Below are 17,061 nucleotides of genomic sequence, written 5' to 3'. Positions count from 1 at the left end.
ATGAAACATTTCTTCTATAATGTAATGAAATAAAATGCCTACTTCGTTTTTCGTTAAATTGTTTATCTTCTATTTTCTGATGAAAACTTACATTACTATTAAATTAGTTAAATTGTGTATAACGTAGTTCCTTTACAATTAATACCATATATAAGAAAACTTCATGTAAAATATACTGTTTTATAATTTGTCCATATATATATGCTTTATAATATGTTCATATACTGTTTTATAATTTGTTATATTTTGAATAAGATTATGATCATTATAGGTTGATTCATAAAGGCTGCATTTCTTATGTGTTCATAGAATCCTTATCAAAAATTAAAACAAAAGAGTATACTCATGGGAAGTTTCAAATTAATATATAAGCAAGGAAGGAACACACTATCGAAATCTGATCAATCTCAGTACAGGAGGGTGGATGTAATAAACAACATGATTGGCTTGATTGCGTCTGGAAATAGCCTCTAAAAGATGATTATTGGGAGCACCCTCAAGTTCCAGCCTCAAATTAAATCTGTTTTGATGTTTATTACATGCGCCTTCCTTTACTTTAAGATGTCAGATTTTGATAGTGTTATTGTTTCTTTTTCAGTTAAATATTAATTTGTGACCCCCTATGTGAATATTTTTTGCTTTTATTCTTCATGAGGATTCTTAAAATATTTAATAAGGGCAGTTTTTACAGAACATCCTGCATACATTATTATAATGCAGTAATATACCATTACACATTTGCTTATAAACATCGAAATTAAAAATGCACCTACGATTTTGTCCAATTAATGTAAATTTTCGTAAGTAAAACTCGAACTTTATAATGTATCAAAGAAGTTGAGAATAAAATGTGAGCTTGATGCATGATTATTACTTTTAGCTATAAATTATTAACAGCCTAAATAACACGCCTTTTTTTATCTTCCTTTTTTAATATCTCTTTTATCATTCACATAGAAAAGTGCAGAGATTAAGCTACTATGAAGGAAATAAACATAGATAAATTATAATTCAATAAAAAAAAAAATTTTTTTTTTACCTTCGAGTTAATATACATAAAATAATCTATTTTAGTATTAATTTTAAAATATTTTTTTTTATTTATTAAAAGTAACTAAAAGGTTATTTAAAACTTGAAAAAACTATACTATCTTACTATAATAAAAATATGAGATTGGAAATAATAATATTTAGTTCAACAAAAGCAAAGCACACTGAATAAAGTGAGCATAGAAAGGAATAACATCTGAGGATATTACTCAGGATATTCAACTTATTCAAAATCATTCATAATAACTGAAAAAGAAGATAAATTATATTCTGTGAGAATAATAGAGAATGGCATAGGCTGTAAATTATTCATTTTAGAAAAGTATTCATATATTCAATCGAATTGTTCTAAAAGAGACAAAAAAATTTGAATGATTTCTGTGATTTTTTTGAATTACGAAAAACTAGCCGTTGTTTTAGTTGACAATTCTTTTTAAAAATGTTTAACATTTACAAAGTAACTTTTAAGGAAATGAGATGGTAAGTAATAAAAATACCAATTTTAGAAGTTTGCGCATTTTGTATATGGAAATAAAGAACATAGTACAAGGAACTACATGGAAATAAGTATCGTCATATATGCAATAATGAAAAACCAAGCAAAAATTGTGAATGTTTTGAATTTTTGTTGGAGTAAACTTGTTGACTTAGCAAATAAAATTTAAAATCTCAAATGTTAATGTACAATCCGAAATGTTACTCTTTTATTTAATAACACATAACAGAATTATATCTTTGGATAAAAATGTCAATTTCAAAAATTATATATATATATATATATATATATATATATATATATATATATATATATATATATATATATATATATATATATATATATATATATATATATATATATATATATATATATATATATATATATATATATATATATATATATATATATATATATATATATATATATAAATAGATTTAAATTTTCAAATAAAAAGTTTTATGCAATAAAATTTTTTAAGAAAGTTAAGTTTTCTTAACTTACTAAACTCTATATAATTTTATAAATATGAAATAAAATTATAATATAAAAATATTACTATTAAAATAAAATTATACGCATTTAAAAAATAAATAAAATGTATAACATCCCGATTTCCGCAAACGAAGAAAATTTATTAATAAAAGTGATAACATATATTAGTTGCAAATTTAATGTAATCCCTCAAGTTCATCGCATTTCATATTGATAAAAATATCAAATTCAATTTTCAATATGGCATGTATCCTTTCAATAATATTATGAAGATTTATAAGTAAATATGAATTTACTACTTACACCACTTTACTGTATAAATTTTTAGTTTCTGTTATAAAAAAATTAATATTGTGACTACAAATTACATTCCATATATATATATATATATATATATATATATATATATATATATATATATATATATATATATATATATATATATATATATATATATATATATATATATATATATATATATTTATATATATATATATATATATGAGCAAAAATATTGATTTTTTTAAGTTGAAAAAAGAATCGAACATATTAGTTTTTGAAATAATTATATAAGTTGTTATAAATAACTACGCAGTAACTGTGAAAGACAAATAAAAATATTTCAATAAAAAATACTTTGCCATTTGACTGACTGAACAAAAGTTCGACAAAAGCTCGAAACACGTGTGAAAAAGATTAGACAAATAAAAAGATCACTTTAGCTTAAAAAAAGTAAAAAAAATATATCGCCAAACAGAGTAGAGTTAATGCTTTGAACCACAGGACATGAGGCGTCTCGTGATCTCCCTGTGGGCCTAGGTTAAGAGGAACAGGTAAATCCCCAAATCTGGTTTAAGAGGTCTCAAAGGGATTAAGCAAGAGCGACTGACATCTGGGTTTTAAGGCCGCCGCAGACAAGTCATATGACCCATTTGGGCTGTCTGCTCTTTAAAGATCGGTGATTGGTCCGGCGATTTTCTTTTGCAACTGGTCGCTGCCTTATTATTACGGTCTCAGACCTTTTGGGGTGGAGTTGAATGTGAAATATTTGCTTTAAACGATCTTGGATATGATGCTTTGAATATTATCGCCTATTACTTATTGGGTTTTAACTTTGGTTGATGGTCTTTGGTCAACTATGGTGAGCTTTAACAGTAGTTATTTTAAGATATCACTTTATCGAATGCATGTAAGATCTTTTACTGTTGCTTCTCCTGTTGTTATTCTTTTTCAAGTTTTAATATCTGTTTTTAAGGAATGCAAATGAAAAGCTATCATGGATTTTATTCGATGATAAGGTTTGAGTTACCATTCTTAAAACATTAATTGAAGAAATATAAAGATCATTTGCACTGAAAAGAAATTAATAAACTAAGTCAATTTAAGTAATTAATAAATTGGTCAACTATGGTGAGCTTTAACAGTAGTTATTTTAAGATATCACTGTATCGAATGCATGCAAGATCTTTCACTGTTGCTTCTCCTGTTGGTATTCTTTTTCAAGTTTTAAATATCTGTTTTTAAGGAATGCAAATGAAACGCTATCACGGATTTTATTCGATGAACAGGTTTGAGTTACCATTCTTAAAACATTAAGTGAAGAAATATAAATATCATTTGCATTGAAAAGAAATTAATAAACTAAGTCAATTTGCAGCGTATTTTGTCTTAAATATGAAGTAATTAAAAGGCCAAATGGAATGAAACCACCAATGAATATTTGAAACCACCATGATGGTTTAAAATTTTTGTGTAAAAATAATGAAAACATTGAAAAGTAACGTGAACTCAGAGTTTGAATTGAATTTAAAGTTGGCTCAACTTATTAATGTCTCAGAGAGGGTAACAAAAAAAAATTAATGCAGTAGTGGGAATATCTCTGCTAAAAAAATTTTTTTCATTTAAAAATAAATATGTTAAGAAAGTGACGATTTGATTCAACAAGGAAGAATCTTCTTTTTTGTTTGAAACTAAACTAGTTTCACAATGCTCGCCATAGTTAAATTACAATTTTGCATTTCTTTGTCTTTGCTGATGAATAGATTAACTTTTTAAAAGTTATCTAATGAAAAGTTTTTAAATTAAATTTCAAGAAGAAAATGCTATTACTTCTTACAATTTACAATTTAGATGTTCATGGTCTAAACTTAAGATGTTCTGACTTTTCAGTTTCAATGTTATAATTTATATTTAAACAATTTTCCACAAATATATTCTTATAGATTTTATAAAGTGCAACACTACAATTTTAAGCCTAAGTATTATTTATATGTTCTAATAATGAGCTAAACATTTAAAGAATAGTTCATGCAACAATAGACTGGTAAATCGAATTCGAAATTTGTGAGTCATAGTAACAAGTAAATTGCTTTAAAAACCACGTGGAAATAGCTTAAAAAAATTATCAATAGTAAAAAAAAAAAAAAACTGAAATAATGATGATTTACGGCAGGATAGCCACAAACTGAGCGCGTGAAAAAGTGACAACTCAAATATGAAATTCTCGTATCGTAATAATGACACTGAAATACCAAAATTTGAAAAGTCATGTAGAAATTGCTAGAAAAATGATAAAGGTCTGCTAAAAAATGATCGGGCAAACAGACTATTCAGTCTCTAGTCTAAGACCATAAAATATTACTAGCAATTTTCGTTTCTGCGTTTTTCTGTATCTAATATTTGATTTCTTTTACTAGCAATTTGCTACTTGCTATTGGACGAAGTCATTCTTATTTTGAAACTAAATATTACTGTAATAATAAAAAGAATAAAATTCTTCTATCATTAGGATTATAATGCAAAATTAAGGAAATTTTATATCAAACACAGGTTGGTTACATGCTGTTGTGGTTTAGGAGTTGTATCTTATTATCGTGCTTCAAGAACTTCACCACTTAATATTATGGTTTAACTTTTGTTAAAGAATGGTTCATATTAAGGTTTAAGCAAATTTAAAACTCTTACATTATAACTTAACACTGAACTGAAGAATTACTTACTTGAATAGTTATGAACTGTGTGCTTAAATCAATAATTTATTTAAATATTATAATATTGAGATATTATTTATAATATTAATTATTAATATTAAATATTGAGCGTTTTTTCCTCCAATATATTTATATAATAGGAAAAAAAGACTCAAATTTTCGAAAGAGTGTAAAGTGTTTGTACATGTAAAATAACCAGTTAATATTGCCTAAATCGGAATGATAATTATGTTTCGAGTAAACAATAACTTTTGTTGGGAAAATATTCCCTACCATAATAACATCCCTGTTTTAAACATTTTACAACTTTTGAGAAACGTGACACATTATTTATTTTTTTACGATTCTATCGGTGAATTAATGCTTTTTTCCTAAAAGCTAGTTCGCTTCCTAACTCATAGAACACTCTTAAAAATGCTCAAATAGCGATAAGTAAGAGAAGGCTTGCTTGTAATGAAACACCGAGTTACAATATCAGGTCTTATCAGGAAGCCTCTTTCGTTTAAGGATCAAGCCAGTGGAAAAATTGACAGAATGCATATTTGAATACAAAGAACCGCCTCAAGTAGCGATGATAAACACAGCCATAAATTTTATCATCATCATTATCGCGGCTGTAATATGATTAGTTTTGGAAAAGCTTTCAGCACTCACACTGCTTTGTGTATTTTGCTTCTTTTTCTCCCATGTGGTGTTGATGAACAGGCCGATGAAACTGGCTAACTTATCGAAAGAAGGTATATAAACTATCCACTCACGATCTTTTCCTAAAACTCTCGTTCGTTCCTTTAAATGGGGGATCCTCTCATGCAAATAATACGCATTTAAGGTAAACCTGTTAATTAATTTAGCGTTCATTCTATCTTCTGGCAGAAAGTGGTTTTCTCCATTTACAAGCAAGTATATCTAGAACAATCAACAAACTCTCCAAGTCTATCTGAAAGGAGTAATTTACGCTTGGTTGTACGCTATTGAATTAAATCCATCGTAAATAAACTGTACCAAAAATATTTATTGAGACGCCTTTGCTAACAGAAGTTTGATTGATCAAGGAATCTATTCTTAATTTGATAGTGTTTCATTTGTAGGGACAGCGAAATAAATTTTCGGATATTATTAGATTCTTTCTTTTAGAAATGTCTAAGAATAAGTTAATAAATTTAATCCAAAAGCTATTTTTATTATTTTTAAAATATAAATGTATTTTCCCTAAATGTGGCCTTATTCCCTAAATGTGGCCATTGTTATCCAAAACTAATTTCAATAGTTATTATTTTTATTTTTTAAAAATGAAAAGAAAATGAGAGAAATAATATGTATTCATCAAATGTGGAACTGTGTTCATCAAAAAATAAATCTAATCTTTTGAATTTATGAAAAATAGGGAAAAAAAATAGAATTAATGGGCATTCGAAAAATATAACATCCCTTTATATCATTACATTAATAAATATAACTTCAAACGCTGTATTTTAACTTTTAGAAATCGAAAAAATTATGACAGAAACAGTGAATATTCGTCAAATATACTTTTATTATACGCTATAATGTTGATAAATCAAATTTTAAAGTACGCTTTTAAAATTAGAAAGAAGAACTATTCGAGAAATAATATTCATATGTCAAATGCGACTTCTTTATACATTTGTATGTTAATCAACTAATCTTCAAGGCTAGTTCTTAATTTTAAAAATGGGGGAAAATGATAGAAGTGTCTAGTCATCAAATTTTGCTTTATTGAGAGTAACTAAAAAAGTTCTAACTTCTTAACGTTATTGTTTACAGATTATTCTAACACGCTAAGTTTAAAGTATTAGAAACTACGATAACTTTAAACTACAAAACTTTTAAAAAGTCTTGAAAAACTTATTATTATTATTTTCAATTTTTCTTATCCTATCAAAAAATAATATTTTAAAAGAGCGAAATGAATTTAATTTTTTGATTTAATTAGTACAAATACCGTATTTTCGAAATATTTTTTAGTTTCGAGTCTTTGTTTTTGTATAAACTGTAATATACCGAGGAATTTTATACAATTAATTCTTTCAAAGAAATTTGCAAAGCTTTAAAATGTATATGCAATGTTTCGTATATTTTGGAATTCAGGTATTACGTTCTGAATTTTCTTAAATATCTCCGGACTGTTTTACGTTATTCATATTTGTTGACACTATTGCGCATGTCATCTTAAATATCTTAAATTTAATAACGAGAAATCCCATAGCAAATCACATTATGTACACATCAGCTACATTGCATTCTTAATATTAGTAATGAACAATAATGTTACTAATTTTACATCTTAAACTGTCTTCACCTTTTTTAAAAATTCATTTAATTTTAACAACATAGTAATTTTTTATGCTTATTAGAGAGCAAATAAACTAAGAAATTATAAGAAATTAAAAGAAACTATAAGAAATTCATTGAACTTTAGCGACAATAGAACATTTTATTGCTTATTGAAGAAAAAAAAAATTCATGCTTACAAACAATGTTAATAATAAGAAAATAAATTATAGTGAAGTAATTTTTAACTTTCTCTAAAAATGCATTTAACTTATAACAACATAAGAAATTTTTATTGCTCATTGAAAAAAAAGAAAAAGCGTTGCATATATTTAAACAATGTTATTGTCATGTACATAAATTATAATAAAGCAATTGAAAAAATCTGCATGAACACAAACAATGACAAACAAATAAATTGTAGTGAAGCAATTCTTCAGATTCTCATAAAATATGTATTAACTTAAACAAAATCTTAACATTATTGCTGTTTATTGAAAGAAAAAGCTGCATTGAATGCTAATAATATTATTGTGATGTACATATATTGCAGTAAAATTATTCCAAGAATAAAAAATAAAAAAATAAAAATAAAAATAACCCTAAGCAAAGAAAGTCTATAAAAGCGAAATAAAATTTTCTTCGTATTCCCTTAAAATATGTTTAGCTTTAACAACATCCGAACTTTTTATTAAATAATTCAAAAGAAAAAAAAGATGAGTACATAGTAATAATATTATTATGATGCACAGAAATTATAGTAAAGTAATCCCCTGAGTCAAAAAAAAAAAAGGAGTATATAAAAGCGAAACAAATTAGCGATTGTGATGAAGAAAATCTTCACATTCCCTTAAAATTTATTTAACTTCAATAATATCCGAACTTCCAATTGTTTATTGAAAAAAAAAAAAAGGCTAGCTACGAGTACACTAATAATATTATTGTGATGCACATAAATTATAGTAAAGTAATTCCCCGGGAAAAAAATCTAAACAAAAAAAAGTATATAAAAGCGAAATAAATTGAGATTAAAGAATCCATCCTACAAAAAATCTTAAAATAGCGAATAAATCACCGCAGTCTTCTACTTTACGCTATTTATTGCCAATAATATCTATCATGAAGGTTTTATCGTGAAACATCTTTAGAAAACAAATCCAAGCCCCTTCAAAGATTCATATTTTTGACACGAAAAATAACCTTTCGTTCCGGCCCGTCTTATGTAAAACAGATCAACCATCTATTCTACGGAAATTTTTTTGTACATCATTTAGCCTTATTTCTGGGAACATTTGCGAAGCTTCTTCAATAATGCTCTAGTACAACCATTGAGTAATGGGATAAAAAAAGATCCTGTACAGACGAGAAAATAAAAATATTCTCATGCACAAGTGTGCACGCTGTATCATACTTTATCTCTCTAACATTTTTCTTGTTGCCCGAGGGACAAATTTTTGGGGCCACCGAAGCTATTTTAATGAGCGCACCCCTTGGATAATATGAAAAAATGATGATCGCTTTACATTCCCTCGCCTAAGTTGTATAAAAATACTCGTACAGTTGGCTGGGGTAGGGTATATAAAATATAATGGGGAAGAGGAATGGTCAATGATACCGTTCGCTTGTGTAAAGGATTGGATGGCTGTTAGTGCTGGAAAAACGATGGAAAAGTGAATATGTGCACTAGCTTATAGCCAGAAAATGAATATGTTAGAGCAAAGTCAGAAAGCCATCTATTATTTAAAACTAACTTCCATTTTGCCCCAACATGAATGTATTATGGAATGCAAAATTTATGAACCTTGAGCTCCGGAAGGGAATGACAGTTCAGGAGCTGTTTTTCCTCTTTCTCCCGCCTTTTTACATCCTCACTGTAAAGCCCGCTCAACACTTGTTTTCACTTAATGGGCAGGGGGTGATCGAACCTTAATAACACAGGTAAAACACACCGATCTACCTGAGGATGATGAGGTTACCATGGTAACCGGGAATAATTAGAGATTCCGCTTTGCATCCTCCACGTACTTGGTAACTTTAAATGAATAACTACAACACTGACACCTTGAACGTTCATAAAGGGTTTAAGGGGGCAAAACATTACATTAACTTGCTTTTTAGCCGAAAGCGTCTTTCTCGCTTAGACATTTTTAAAAAGGGGGGAAGGGGATTAATTTGCTCGGCTTCTCTCAAATTCCTATTTCTTTTTTATTCGATTCCATTTAAAGAAAGAACATTCTTTTTATCTTCTGAAAAAAAAAGGAATCAATACTAAAACGGAAAAGATATTTTTAAAGTATTTATTTTATTTTTTATTTAGTAAATAAAAGAGCCGAAATTATTTATGCGAGTAATTTAAATCTGCTTTACTAGAAGACTTCATTTTATTTTGAATTTATTTAATATTTTTACGATACCAGAGATAGATATTTTACTACAATTCAGTTTTTGTTTTGTATTTTTAGAGTATGAGGAAATTTGTAAAATCTATTAACTAGTATTTTTTAGTAACTTTCATTTTTCATAGATTTCAAGTTTTCTTTTTTTCATTTAATTTACTATAACATATACTTAAATAATATATATATATATATAAAAACGTAAACCACTTGAGAAATTGCTTTAATTATTTCGTTAGTATCCCGAATAATAATTTTTATTGCTTAATTTTTAGCGTTTATATTGCTAGGTATAATTACAATATATTTTTGTTGTAGAATTTACACTCGTCCTCTCTATTTCTGTAAACAAAATAAATTATATCCTAACTTGAACATTTCTGAAATTGTAGTTTTTTCCCATTAATTTTAGGACAAAATAAGTTTTTCATTATTTTAACTTTAAAAAAAATAATAATTTCTACTTATCCATAGTTTCCATATAAACATAGTACTGTTTATATGGGCATAATAAAATGTGTCATCATTTGTACTTTTATAAAAAAAAATGGTTTAAGATTAACATAATCTACGTCTCGTTTGCTATTATTTAGGTTTTTATTTTACACAAATTAGGATTAAAGTTGGTATCTTTTACGATGCATAGTGTACTTAATAAGTACTTAACTTACAATGTTGTGAAAAATAAAATGTAACTAAATAAATAAATGTAATATAGGTAGTATAACTTTTTTATTTTATACTGCTTATTGTTTATTTATTCTATTTTTTAAATTCTTGTTGTATCTTCTAACAAAAAATGAATAAAAGATATAACAAAAAGACCTATGAACATCAACGTAATTCTAAAAATAAACACTGATACAATTTTATCTTCTATCCACGATTGGTCAATGGTTAAAGCACTGAACTGTCATTTTGAAGAATTGGGGTTCGATCAAGTAACAGCTTGAAGTTCACCCAGCTTCAGATCCGTGGTTATCAACTTGTTTGGGAAATAAAGGCGGCCTGTGCGCAGTGCTGACCACGCTGTCACAATCAGGTCGTTGGTCACGAATTGTGGAGCCTTGACCAGCATCACCCAACAATAAGCTGTTACGGGAATGCTTTTATAATTTTATCTTCAAAGTCACATTACTAAATACTATAAGAGTTGAACAAAAAAATTAAATTTTAATACTAGATCTTTTTTTCTTTCTTTTTTTACAGACCACTTACCGAAGAAATAGTTTGAAAAGATTTTATCAAATGAGCCTCAATAGTTTTTTTTTATTGTTTTTTAAACAGTATTCTTAAAACACGTAGTTAATCCTTGTGATGAATTTAAGTTTCTACTTACATGAAAATAGAGGGGGAGAAAAGATTATTTAAATTTTGTCTTTATATATTAATTTCTTTTTAGTGCTTTTCTTTTTAACATATTACAAAACACAAAATTTTATTTCCTTGCAGATTTTTCCTCAAGTTCTTCTTGAAGTGCAATCAGAATTGTTTAAAAAATGCTGGGAACCCAAGAGACATGAGGAGGTTTCTGGTAAGGATTTAACACTTATTGTTTTATTTTACAACAATGAATACATATTCCGCGCATTATGCTATGCTTGATATTTTGCCAATCTAACCTAAAAAAAAGAGGAAAAAAAAACGTTCTATACTATCAACTCCCCCTCCGTTAATGGTTTCCAAAGAAATATGGTTTGATAAAGCGCAAGTCCCATATGTACTAAGGAATTCTATGTATGGAGGTTCACTCCGGTTAAAGGGTTGAAGTAGGGTCTTCTGGATTGGATGGGAGCTTTTCTCTCCGTTTTCATTCCTCTTACGTAGACACCCTGAGAATGTCGCCCCGCCTACCCCTCACAAGATAGATGATGTGGAGAAAGCCATCCCAAAAGGGCAGTAAAGCTTTGAGATAAAAGCGTTGTTGTGGCCATTGGGAAGAAGTGAGAAATTTGTCGAATGCCCCCAAGGGGTCTTTTTCCTGGGCGACCCTGTGTCCAAGTTTCTCACGGAGGGGTCGAAGCCCACAGGTAGTCAGGAAAGGGACTGCTTGTCAAAGGAAGAGACTGTTTATTTATGCAACTCTTTTTCCTTATCAGCTACGGTGTCCTTACGAGTCCTTAGGGAGTCAGGAGGAGGCGAGGCTGGGGGAAAGGCATTTGTATGCTGATGTGTCGTGCGGTTTGCGCAAACGCTCGATATGCATTCCATTCAAAGTGTCGAAAAGAAAGGCAACTTGGGGATCGAACTCTTCATTACAGATGCGAGAGCTGTGCCGGGAAGACATTCCCAGGGGAAGCTCGTAAGTGAAGAACAACTATCGCCCTACTCATATGGAAAAAAACACAATGATCTTTAACATTTTTCTCCCTATCGTATATTTGGTAGTTGCTGCTTTACTGTAGTGTATCGAGTGGGGTTTTCTGTCTATCTTTTATCCCCCTCCCCTTTATTTTTTATCTTCCTTCGACGCGCGTTCCACGATAAATATGTGCTGAATAGAGTCGCACGTCTCTATACACAAAAGACCACGTTCAAGAAGAGGGAAAAAGAAGAGAAAGATAGGGAAAAAAAGAAGAAAAGAGGGAAGAGTGTAAACGAGTTGAGAGTTAACAAGAAAAACGCCTCCAGCTCGGTGGGCCATTGTCAAGGCTTCACTTAACAATGGAAGTAGCAAATCTGGATATATAACGAAGCTTCATGGGCGCGCCTGCTTTTCAACGTTTTCCCCTTTCCAATCTCAATTGAAATGGATTCTTTTCTATTCTTCGTTTTAAAGGAAAAGTGGACTTCATATTTCGACATGTTTTTCTTTCTTTCCTCGCTTTCTTTTGTCGAAGGGAAAAATCTCTGACGATTTCATTAGTCCACTAAACTCAGAAAAAGAACCGAGAAGGAGAAAGTAATAAATATTCACCACATTTTCTGAGACGTTTTTATTTCTTGGAAGCGATGATTCAAATGATTGACTAAATATATGACACAAATTGACTGTGCATCAATATTCCTTTTTCGATATTTTTCCAATGGATTGAGTTTTTTTTTTTCTTTCTTTACATCAATCTAATTGTTTGTTTCGGTTTCTTTTTCGTTTCAGAATTTTAAAAGCTTAGAAAAACGCAATTTTAAAATAGAAACTTTTTTATGCGATATTTGAAGCTTTCTCAGTTTCTGCCTTCAATGCATTTAGAAATAAATTGTATTAAGAAATAAAATTTATAAAAATTGTACAGTTTGCATTAAGAAATAAATTTCAATATATATGCTTAAGAGTTAAATAAACAATCCCAGGAAACTGAAGCGATACGGAACTTTAAACTTAAGGAACACGTTAGATATTTCTGTTTTTAAGAATACGGGAAATCATTAATTGTTGCAAACTGTTGGAATCTTGGGCATAAATTCAATTTCGACAATGACAAAATTATTTACACCCCAGTCACATCAACTCATCTTGATGCCCTGGAATCTTGTTTGATTCATACTAATACTGATTCCCTGGTTAACGATATTATTTCCTCACAACCTCTCCATACCTCATGGAAATGCATTTTCCCCTCTCAGCAACTGTGGTTTTTCTGGTTCTGTTTTTCATATTTTCTCCTCTCTCTGCTACAATGGTTTTTCTAGTTTCGTTTCTCACCTTTATTTTTCCATTTTTCGGCCTCAACTTAGCTTTTTATAGTTCAAATTACTTCAGCTTCTTTTCATTTACGCCTGACAAGTCATGAAAATGTGCGCCGCTTTTTGAGCGCTTGAAGCATATTGATTGTTATTTCCTATTTATATGATTTTTAAGCGAATGAAGTATTTATTTAGGTAATGCTTAAGAATCTTAGACGTGAAAATATGGATAGTAAAAATGAAAATAAAATTTTGCCGTTATACGCTAACTTAAAAGAAACATTATTTCTAATTTTAATTAAATGCTACAATAAGTTTTTCCCCTATACTGTCATTCTATTTATAAACCTTATAAACGAAAAAGAATTTTTTTTATTCATAATAATTTAATAATATAAATGAAAATTTAGGGAAAGTAATGTTTTACTGTGAAAGAATACTAAGTTTATCAGGAATATTAATTTAAAATTTTGATAAAAATATAACTTAGAGTTTTCTTTATGCATCTTTTTTTTTTAAATTAATATCTTTTTAATCTGTTTTTGTAAAAATATTCAGCACTGCAGTTATTGAATTTTTCAAAATCTAGAATTCATAATATAAATATTATTTGCGCATTAAAATATTTATCCAATTAATCCATGTAACACGAAAAAGAACTGAAACATTGCAGGCGATTTTCATACAAGTTATAGAATATCTTTTCTTAATTTTTAATAAAATACAATACAATAACCTGAGTTAAACTCTGAAGTTAATAAAATATTCATGTCAAAGTACTTATCAAAGGAAAGTTTATAGTTATGCAATTAAATTTGACAGTATTTATAGAAAATAGTGAAATTTTAATTATTTTTCTATAATATTTTTAGTTTTTTTTTCTTACCAAAAGCTTAACAACTATACTTATAACAGTTACTGCTTGATAATTTATTTTTCATAAATTGTTATTTAATTACGTGATTGTACATTAATTTGATTTTTAAGAATTAAATGTAGCTATTAATTCAACTAAAATAGGAGTAAAAAGCACTTGATATTGTTTATTGAAGCTTCAAAAACATCGAGTTTATATGTTAGAGGTTGCAATCATTTTACTTTCTGTTTGATTAGTAAAACGCAGCAAGAGACAAATAACTTTCAGCGGTTAATGTATATTCTCCTATCGGGGCAAATTAGCATATTTTATAACAAAAAAATAAGTATATTTTCCTCTACAAATTCACGTAACTAAATTCATAAATTTGGATTTTGAACATATTCTAGGGCAAGACGGTGGTCTCTTCTCGCTTAAAGCACTCGCTTCTCAATGAGGTGACCCATGTTCAAATACCAGCGTGGGGTGGTCAATACGAATCCCGCACCCGGCTCGCATAGACCAAAGTGCTAACTCAAAATATCTTCATTGGTAGACGAATCATGGGTTATACTCCCCTTGCCGTCAGGATATCAGTGAGAGGTTTTCGTGGTTTCCTTGTAACGCAAATGCAGGTTAGTTCCACCAAAAAGTCCTCCAAGAAGGCTAGTTTCTCTCCATCCAAGAATCCCCTTCTCTTCTGGGTTGTGCTAAAATTTACTATGCTACGGAGTTGAACCTTAACAGTTGTAAACTCAAAATTGGACCATATATTCAACAGCGGATACAAACTAATATCAGATATAGGACAAAAGATATGCTGACGGAGTTCAACTCTCTTTTAGGGGAGGACCTGACTTTGCATGGTTCTTAGCTACATTATAAAAAAAAATTAAGGATGTTACCATAGCATTGTTCAAATTTTCAGCAAGTATCTAGTATCAAGTTAAACCTCTTTACTAAGCAACCACTTGAACTTTATGACACGATGACTCTAGTTAAACGAAAATACATCTCAATTTAAGACTTTAATAAGATTGCAACAAGTTTGCGCGATGGTTCAACGTGGAGACATTTTGCTGTGCTCTTGGGCGTTTGCTGGTATTTCGCAGATAGTATATTGTTGAAATGGTAGTATTTTTCTCGTTAAAAGAAAGTAAAAAATTCTTTCTGTAGAGCTTCTTAAAACCATTTTCACTAAGTTTTCTAGTATGAAAGACTTATCAATATATTCTATATGAGAATATGCATGCCTTTTTCTTTAAAGCATCAGAATTTCGGTCGTTATGATGCAGTTAACGTTGGAGGAGGGAAAAAAAACTTTTTTAAACAAATTTCCTACAACAATTTTTTGTTGGCCATAGTAGTGAAGACATTTTGACAATGAAATCACGAAGACAAGCTTCCCAAAATTTAATAAACTTCCTTACTACAAATCCCTATAGACTTTCCTACCTAAGACTTTCAGTTTTTTAAGTTGAAACGAAAAGCGCATCCTGAATTTCGAGTTTAAAGTGGAAGATAGAAAAAGTTTAAATCTAATCCAAGAGTAGTTAGCATTCTCTACGAACTGCCCCCATAGGCCTTTATAGAGGGGGGGGGGGTGAAGACACTGGTCATATCGATAGAGCCATGCTTGGCGAATATACGGGCTAAATGCTAGAAATGGGAGATTCCCCTTGTGCTTATTCAATTGATACTTTAACTGACTCGGGAGTGGCTCTAATTTACTTTTAAGAAAAAAAAAAATCTCTGTAAGAACAAAAATTGAAACTGTTCCTTTTTGAAATGAAATAAACTTTTTTAAAGTGAAACTAGTCCCAAGTAATAAGCAATGAGCAGCACAAAACTGCAATCCCATTATTGCAAGCCAATGCCCGTTGTCCACACTTTTTATTTCATAAAATACAGTTTCATATAGTTATAGAAGAAAGTTCCAAATCATCAGTATTGCCTGAAATGTTCAAATGGTTTAAACTAATTGAACTGGTAGAGTTTCTGGTCACATACTTTCTTTATGTTGGGAATAAGATTTTCTGATTCGTAAAATAAATCCGATTTAATGTTAGTTTGAACAACAACTTAATATTTTGAATCAGTTGGCACAAAAAACTTGCAAAAACAGAACGTGAAAAATTGAAATAATTATAAGAATTGAATTTAACACACGATATGAGTTCATAGCTATTTCAATTGCATATCCAAGTTAGATAAAATTACACGCTATCGGCTTATAAATGTCATCGTTATTTATTAAAGTGACATAGATCTATAATAAAATTGAAAAATGGTTTACTAAACTTGAATTATTTAAATCAAATTTCTTTATTAGTACGAGAATCTGGTGTGTTTTCATTTTAACATTGATAATATCAAATAAATAAATAACAATGATAATAATTGTCCTTATGCTAAACAAAACAGTTTACATCATTTAAATTCTTAAATCAAAAAGCATTTTCAATGCCAACATTTAGTTATTAATACAAAATATATATTATCCTGTTATTAAATTATCATATACAGCCATCCGAATACAAATTTTAAAATCTTACTTTCTTTTAGTAGAAAAATCGTAAAACTTAAATTTATTTAATCTAAATATTCATAATTTCAATTTTTGAAGCGAAGTAAATTAAACTAATTCAATTTTTAGAATGCAAAGAAAAATCATAAAAACCAAAACTTCTTTTAACCAGCATATTCAAAAACTGATAAACATAAAAAGGTTCATGAGTTAATAAAATAATAATTTTCTCGATAAGAAATGTACAAAGTCTTAGCAATAAAAAAAAAATAATGAATCATGTTTGCACATATTCTACATGCTTTAAAAAAAGAATTTTTTTTTATACTCTTTTA

At 28.7% G+C, this 17,061-nt stretch overlaps 1 protein-coding gene across 2 annotated transcripts in view; it reads left to right on the top strand.

Moving 5' to 3' along the window:
* The window catches only part of kn (EBF transcription factor knot), a 222,270-nt gene that overhangs the window by 171,006 nt on the left and 34,203 nt on the right, over positions 1-17,061 (top strand). For both annotated transcript variants that reach the window (XM_071187402.2, XM_071187401.2), the window contains exon 7: positions 11,172-11,253. In XM_071187402.2, coding sequence (XP_071043503.1) covers positions 11,172-11,253 — 82 coding nt within the window. The remainder of the gene's footprint in view (positions 1-11,171; positions 11,254-17,061) is intronic.

The sequence above is a fragment of the Parasteatoda tepidariorum genome, chromosome 11 (assembly GCF_982258835.1).
Source record: "Parasteatoda tepidariorum strain Cologne lab strain chromosome 11, Ptep-v5.0, whole genome shotgun sequence".
NCBI lineage: Eukaryota > Metazoa > Arthropoda > Arachnida > Araneae > Theridiidae > Parasteatoda > Parasteatoda tepidariorum.
The sequence above is the reverse complement of the archived record's forward strand: the minus strand, read 5'-3'. Positions and strand labels throughout refer to the sequence as shown.